We start from the raw sequence: 8,266 nt of genomic DNA, 5'->3' as shown, positions 1-8,266 counted from the left end.
TAAGACATTTCAATTCCTACATCCCTGTCTTATTAGAAAACATTAGGAAACATTACATAAAACACACAAGGAGAAACAAAGAGCAGCTTTTTCCAACGCTTAAACAAAACAGGCCATTTCCCTGCTTCAGAAAGGCGCTGCCCTCATCCAACAGAGCTCTTTAAATTTCAGAAAGAACTGGAATCGGTTCCTCCTGCCAGGCCTGTGGAGCGTGACCTCGAGCGCGGACAGGGCCTGAGGCCACGGGCAGGGGCCGCACGTCCCGGCCGGGCTGGGCGGGCGCGGGCTGCGGGCGGGGCCCGGCTCTGGCTCCGGCCGGAACGGGGACGTGGCTCGGGGCTCGCGGCCGGGCAGGCGCGGATGGGCGGGGAGGGGAGGGAGGAGATGGCTGGAGGGGAGGGGACCATCAGTGCGAGGGGAGGCGGGTCCCGCCGCGGCGGCCCCGCCAGCCCGGCAGCGCCCGCGCCGCGCATCCGGGGGTGCGGCGGGAACTGCCGCTGGAGCGGGGGGAGCTGCCGCTGGAGCATCCGGGGCTGCGCGGGGAACTGCCGCTGGAGCGGGGGGAGCTGCCGCTGGAGCATCCGGGGCTGCGGGCGAGCTACCGCGGGAGCGGCGGGAAGCACCGCTCCCCGCTGGAGCATCCGGGGCTGCGGCGGGAACTAGCGCTCCCGGGGCCCCCGGCGCCCCGCGGGGCGCAGCATGGAGAGCCCCGCGGTCACCTTCACGCTGGCCTACCTGGTGTTCGCCGTGTGCTTCGTGTTCCCGCCCGACGAGGTGCGCTCGGCGGGGCTGACGGTGCAGAGCCTGCTGTCCGCCTGGCTGGGCAGCGAGGACGCGGCCTTCGTGCAGTACCACCTGCGGCGCAGCACCGGCACGCTGCTGGCGCACTCCCTGCTGCCCCTGGGTGAGTAGCGCTCCCGGCTGCCTTGGAATGAGCGCCCCGAGCTTTGTAACCAGCGGCACATGCACTCACGAAGGAACTGCAGTTTAAGGACAGACTGGGGAATGAAGAGATGGAGAGCAGCGTCGCGGAAAGGGACCCGGGGGTCCTGGTCGATGGAAGGTGGAATATGAGCCGGCAGTGCCCTGGCAGCCCGGAGGGACATCCCTGTCCTGGGGACATCCCTGTCCTGGGGAGATCAGGCACAGCCGGGCAAGGGAGGGGATTGTCACGCTCTGCTCTGCACTGGGAAGGCCTCACCTCGAGTACTGGGGGAGCTTTGGACACTGCAGTATAAAAATGACATTAAAATGTTAGTTTCCAGAGGAGAGCAACAAAGATGTTGAAGGGCCTTGCGGGGAAGCCGTTTGAGGAGCGGCTGAAGGCACTTGGTCTGTTCAGCCTGGAGAAGAGGAGACTGTGGGAGGACCTCAGTGCAGTTACAAATTACTTGAGAGGGGAAGAGGAGGGATAGACACTGATCTCGCTGGTGACAGTGACAGGTTACAAGGGAATGGCCTGAAGTTGTGTCAGGGGAGCTTTAGGTTGGATATTAGAAAAAGGTTCTTCCCCCAGAGGGTGCTTGGGCACTGGAACAGGCTCCCCAGGGCAGTAGGCACAGCACGAAGCCTGATGCAGTTCAAGGAGTGTTTGAACAATGCTCTCACACACATGGTGTGACTCTTGGGGTGCCCTGTGTGCAGGGCTAAGTGTTGATGATGCTTGTAAGGCCCTTCCAGCTTATCATCTGTGATTTAACCAAGGAATGCAAATTGCCTTCCTTTAACCGTATAACTCTCCTAAAACTAAGTGGCAACTTGCAAGTCATTTTATTAAACAACCAAATTCAGATCGCTTTCCTTTAGGTGTAGAATTCTGGTAAAAATCAGTGATGCCTAAGAATTTACCTCACCTTGCTTAAGGCAAGAGGCTTGAATTTGAAGTTATCCAGAAGTACAGTACCTCTCTTGGAGGTGAGCTCACTGGCTAGATAACGGTATGATTCAGGGATATCGGTTTTTGCAGGTACTTAATTATTTTGTGAAAGTAAGATTTTTTTTCCTTGCAGGTTATTACCTTGGTATGTGCTTTGCTGCACCTGAAAAACATCTTTGTTTTTTCTACCTGGCTTCAAAAGAGTGGAAAACTTTCTTCTTCTTCGCCCTTCTCCTCCCAGCTATCACCAGTGCCCTGGCATATTACTGGTCACGGAAAGGTTGGAATAATCATCCGCTAGCCCGGACACTCGCCGTTCACGCTCTCCCGCAGTCGGGTTGGAGGGCAGTAGCTTCTTCCATCAACACAGAATTTAGGAGAATCGACAAATTCGCTACCGGAGCGCCAGGAGCGAGGGTGATCGTTACGGACACGTGGGTGATTAAAGTGACCACCTACTGTTTACATGTTGCCCAGCAGCAGGACATTCACTTGACGGTGACAGACTCCAGACAGCATGAACTCACCCCAGACTCCAACGTGCCTGTGCAGTTCCTCACCATCCGAGTTGCCAGTGTTAATCCCTACGTCAAGGCATTCGATATCCGGTAAAACAACTGCTAAACCTGTTATGTTACATGTTATGTTACATATGTGCTGTTTGATGGTGCTGAGGAACCACTTTTGTGACCAGTCTAGAGACTCCCTGGTCTCATCCCTTTCTTTCTGGTCCCTGCCTGGTGTTCAGGGCTGCTCTCTGTGCGGTTCTGCCATGCAGTGCAGGGAAGGTTGTTTAGAAAACTTCATACGCGTACAACACTGAATACACAAGAGATTAAAAAAGGGATTGGCCTCTTTGATCCTTTCTTAGGAAGAGGATTGTGCTGGATGCAGAAAGAAGTAACTGGATAAAATTAGGTGAGAGATAGAGAACAGGAAAGGTAGAAATTTTGGTCTTCTAAATTTTGGGTGAGGAGAAATAGCTATTTGTCTAAAACTGTTGTTCATCCACTACTTTGTATTTTTCCTTGTGCTTAAGGCTCATGATTTTGTCACTGCTCAGAAGACTTCTCACTGAGCTACTGCAAGCCAACTGCCTCTAAAACAAGGAAGAAATTACGGTCCCTTTCTGATTTGTGTATTCTCAGCAGTAAATCATAGCAATTGTGAACTGTTAGGGCTTGTTTTGCAAGGGCCCATGCTGTTTATCTCAGCAGTTTCTGTGTAACCAGGCTAAAGTACAAATTCAGCAGAAACCTCTGAGTAAAAGGGTGCTAAAATCTTTGTTGCTGTGTTATTAAGAGCCATGTTAATGCTCCCAAAACTATATTTGAAAAGTTATTTGAGTGTCTTTTTGCTGTAAATTTGTATGTCAGGTGCATTTATTAGGTAATTAAAAGCAGGCAGATCACCAGACTTGTAGGTGTGCAGTGGGGCAAGCATGAGGAAAGCAAAGAGGTGGTTAAGGTAGAGATCCAGGTGAAGAGGACTCAGAACAAGAGGTTAGTTAAGGTAAGCATGACAAGAAGAAAAGAGACTTTTATAGACCTGTGACAGTGGTAACCAAATTAGTATTAAACAACTAATGATTAGTATTAAACAACTAAGAACTGCAAGCTCTTCAGTGCCAGAGTAGTAAAACTACATCCCCATGAGAAAATCATGACTTGTTTGACAATTCCTTTTAGGGAAAAAGAGTTCTACACCCAATTTGTATTTTGTGACTAAAGAATAGCATTGAGAACAGTGTTGCAAAGCTGTTCTAATAAGATGTCAGTAATAGGAAATCTCTGCTAGAATGTAGCATAATCATAGGGAATCATTGTATATATCCAGAATCAGAATCAAATACAGTGAGTTGTTTCTGGAGGAAAAGTGCTTTTGTGCAGGTAGGCCATGTTTCCCTGCATGTTCAGTGTGAATTGTTCCTCTGGATGTAAATGTCTCTGTGATTTGCATGGACAGCATCTGTTAAATGACATTATCCTGTAGCAGTAAAAACAATGGAGACCACTGAGAGCTAGAGCTAAGCCAGCCTTGCATTGTGCTGGGCTGTGGAAACTCAGCGAGCAGTAGGAAAATGAGGGCAGTCTTCCCGGGACTTCTCCATGAAAGCTGTTCAATGAGTGGAAACACTGAGCTGGAGAGTTCTGACACTATAGTTCAGAACTCTTATGGTAAAAAGGGGTGACAACAGGGATATTTCACTGTAGGTTCTGTGTGAGGTCTCAGGTGCCACTCGAGTGCTGTGGGCACCAGTTTAATTTACAGAAGCAGGTGGTGTGAAACAGGGCTTGCTGCAGCCTTAAATCAGCAGTGGTTTGTGACCTTTGTGAAATTTCTGAGATTATGTTATGATACAATCTAAAATTGTGTCATACAATCACAGAACCTGATAGATTGACATTCTTCTGTTACTTATGTAGAACTGTATCATCTTGTGATGCCTTCTGCCTGATAAAACTAAATTCTCCTAACTAAACTCGTCAGGAGTTTATAATTGAGAATTTAGATATTGTCTAAGTAAATAGACATTACAAAGGTGACAGAAATGGTGCAAATAGCACTTTGCAGTTAATGCACAATTAACTTTGTTCATGTTGATGATTTCAAAAGCCTTTATTTTTGCATGATGTTTTAGCTGATCTTTGGCATAACCCTGCCGGCAGTCTTACATAGACATGAATGAGGACAGCGTGTTCTGTTGACCAAGCTGTGCCAAAACTAGTAACTAAACAGCAGAAGAAAACACAATGCTGTGTATTTATTCTGACTAATAAGTACCAGCTTTTCTGTGGATTAACTTCCTTGATGCTAACCTCTGCAAGGTACTATCAAGGTGTTTGGGTGGATAATCATGGTAACATTTTGCTCCATCTTTTCTTCTTCAGGTTGAACTCCACAGAGTATGGGGAGCTCCGGGAGAAGCTCCGTGCTCCTATCAGCAATGCAGCTAATGTTGTGATCCATCAAAGCCTTAGTGATTTATTTTTAGAAACCTTTACATCTCTGGTGGAAATAAACCAGACATACCATGTTCCAAGCACTCAGGTGAAACTGTCTATCCATGTGAGAGTGTCACAATTACACTTTCAATATAGATGAGCCTGTGCTTACTGTGTGAATGAGAAATGTTTACCTAGGGCTGTCTCATGTGAATTATTAAGAGAATTCATTGTTGTGAGGTTAACGATTTTATTAAAAATATGGATTAAATGACAAATTATGATTAAATTATAATTATCATGTGATTACTGCTTAATAATCTTCAATTAATAATTGAGCAGTCAGTAATTAAATGAATTAAATGTTAATTGCACAGGAGTTAAACACCCTACTACTCGCTACACTTCTAATAATTCAGCTAGCTTGCATACAATATGCTTTAGATCTAATATAAATTGTTACTTACCTTGCTGTAGATAACAGATACCAAGTAAGGGATCTCTTGATCTCAAGAGATCCTTTGAGAGGTCTCCTACCTATCTGAAGCTGCCCTACAGGAGAGCTCTGTGGGCTTGGGGGCTGCAGTCACTTACTTAGAGAGTGACTGGTGGTTAAAGTGCCCCTTGGTGCGGGTGTGCAGCTGTTGGATTTACAGTTTCATCTCCTTGACCCTTGATAAGACATGGCCTAGATTCCTTAACTTCCTGAGAAGGTACAGCCAAGCACAATTTCTTGGGGTCTGCACCGCCAAGGGTGACTGCAGTCAGGCCTCCTGGTCAGTGACGCCAGAAACCCAAGTGCTCTTTGCTCAGTCAGGGTGATGCTTCCCTCACAAATTCTTATCTGCTGTGTCAGTAAACTCATCATAAACGTAACTCTGGGTGCTTCTGCCGTTCCTTCTACGAAGAACAAACTGTATTGTGAGCATTAAAGTTTTGAGACATGAGAAATAACATAGTGAAATAAAGTCCCCTGTAATAATTGCTGCTGAAATGTTACATGAACACATTTGGAAATGATGACTTAGCACTTGCAGAAAGTTTATGGGGAGACAGAGCCACAGCAGTTTGCTCCCATACAACTTGCTTTTCTAGACAGCCAGGTTTTGCTAGATCTTCTGCTAAAATAAGCTAATGATTCTAAATGGGGGGTTGCTTTAGTTATAATTATTATAGCTATTATTATATGGTGTTGATTATAACAGCACAGAGTCCTACCTCCAGTAATACTCACGGAGCTGGGCATCATTGTGCAGCAGCTGGAAGTTGGACTGGAGCACTGTCCAGTGTTCCAGAGGGAACCAAATAAACCCGTAGTGGCGACCCTGCAGGGAGTCTGTGTCCAGTGGTTCAGCTAATGGAGTGAGTGGTTGGTATGTCTGGTAGTGTTGTGCAGCTTCTATGGATTATAACTAGCTAGAATAAAACTGGATCAGGTGTGTCTGCACATTATGTTGTGTGTTCTGATTGCACTGACAGTGAAAAGAAATGGTCACAATAAAGAGAAGATATTAAAGCTGCTTTCTTACAGAGCATTTAATTTGTAACACATTTAAGTGGCAGCTGAGCTACTGAACTTGGGTTTGACATTGAGTGATAAATGACATCACAGATGATGATTAGGACGTTAAAAATACAACATTGAATTTTTCCTCATTTTAAAGCTCCATTAAGATGTTGAAAAAGTTAGTTAATCTTTCTGTGCTAGAATTTTTCCTGCCTAAAAGCTGACATAAGATCTAATTTCACAAGTTAGAGCTTAGTGTCTTGTGTTCATCTCAATTTGCCCCACAGGTCGGCTGACAGTGCAGACACTTGAGCTGACAAGGGAAAAGTTGCTGGAGATGGGAACTAGAGACCACAGAGAGAGCTGGGTTTTGTTCCACCAGAAGCATTTTGAACAGATTCAGGTCTCCATGCCTATTCAGTGTGCTGTCTTTTGAGCTTTGTCAAGTTCTTGGACAGCTGGAAGACATGGGAAATGCTAATTATTGTTTATATATTAATTTTAAAAGACTTCATAGCAAATGTTGCCCCAATGCAACTGCAAGTTCATGTGGCATAATTAACTGTGGGCAATATCAGTTATTCCAGTTTTATCCAAGAAATATTAAGTAAGTTTCTGGACCTTCAGGGTGAGCATTCTTGTGTTTAGTACAGCCCTGGTTTCCTCGTTTATATCTCTTACTTAGAAAGATGGAAAATAGGAACACCCATTTGCTGTTTTATGTAGTAAGAACTGTTTGCTTGGTTTGTTTTCCTTACTTTATACTGGTGTGTTTTTTGAAAAATAGTTTGAATGACAAAGCTGGCTGCTTGCTTACCTTGCTGTGGCTGCTGGAAGCTCTTCAGAGAGTGAAAAAATGTTTATTTTTCAGTCATTTGTGTTTAATCATTAGTCTCATGCAGCAGTTCTGGGTTTTCTGTTCAAAGAGAAGCTTTGCTGTCATTTAGTTAGAGAGTGTTCTAATAAAACCATTTGATATCCTCTGATGGGGCAGTTCTGCCTTGATTATTGTGCCACAGATGATTTTCTAAAAGCAGTAAGAGGTTTTGTGCAGTTCACAATTTTGATGGCTTTTCTCTTCCCTCAGGAGCTGGAGCCGTGCATAGGATGCATGCAGACTATTGCCAACATCAAGCTCATCAAGAACTGCCAGGAGCCGAACGAGGGGGAGTGCCAGCAGTGCTACTGCCGGCCCATGTGGTGCCTCACCTGCATGGGCAAGTGGTTTGCCAGCAGACAGGACCAGCAGCACCCAGAGACCTGGCTGTCCAGCCAAGTGCCTTGCCCGACTTGCCGAGCCAAATTTTGCATTCTAGATGTTTGCCTAATACGATGAGTAGTAACTTGGGTATCTTTTAACTTTTTAAATTTGACTGTGTTTCATAGTGGGTTTGGTTAAAGGCCTGCTAGATCTGAGACTTCATGTTCTACCAGGGTACAAACTCTAAAGGTTTCTTTTACAGTGCTGAAAACAGATGTGAATCTTTTCAGTTCCTTTCCACTTTGACCTGTATCTGTGGATTTTACTCACCTGATGTCAGGTTCTGGATTTTAATTCTGTTTAAACCCCTGTTTTCCTTTCTTACATTTTGGATGGAATAAGGTTATCCTTCTATATTTACACTACTGTTGTTTTTTCAGGTTTTAACGTAGGTTAAATTCTTTACATTTTTAAATTTAACTTGGGTTTTGATTCTTTAATAAAGGGCTAACTGAGAAAATTGCTTTGGTTAGACTTCATTGATGCTCTTGTTATTCTTTAATCCAGTTGTAAAGTCATTATTAATCTTTGCAGTTGTTCTTCAAACAAGTGCATTAGTTTCCTTCAGCTGGAAGGAGCTACTTCCACTACATTACTTACAAAGGGTTGCAATAGGCTAAGAAATGTAATCCCTGAAGATTTACAAGTCAGTCCTTTATGGACCTTTTATTCCATTA

At 45.1% G+C, this 8,266-nt stretch overlaps 1 protein-coding gene across 1 annotated transcript; it reads left to right on the top strand.

Annotated features, from left to right (window-relative positions):
* Positions 1 to 568: 568 nt before the first annotated feature.
* TMEM129 (transmembrane protein 129, E3 ubiquitin ligase) lies at positions 569 to 8,044 on the top strand. Its single transcript, XM_040065363.2, has 4 exons — positions 569 to 904; positions 2,010 to 2,484; positions 4,768 to 4,927; positions 7,416 to 8,044. The coding sequence occupies exons 1-4, from the start codon at positions 700 to 702 to the stop codon at positions 7,662 to 7,664; spliced, it is 1,089 nt and encodes a 362-aa protein (XP_039921297.1). The 5' UTR covers positions 569 to 699; the 3' UTR covers positions 7,665 to 8,044.
* Positions 8,045 to 8,266: the final 222 nt, after the last annotated feature.

The sequence above is a fragment of the Hirundo rustica genome, chromosome 5 (genome assembly GCF_015227805.2).
Source record: "Hirundo rustica isolate bHirRus1 chromosome 5, bHirRus1.pri.v3, whole genome shotgun sequence".
Lineage (NCBI taxonomy): Eukaryota > Metazoa > Chordata > Aves > Passeriformes > Hirundinidae > Hirundo > Hirundo rustica.
This window is presented reverse-complemented; position numbering and strand designations above follow the sequence as displayed.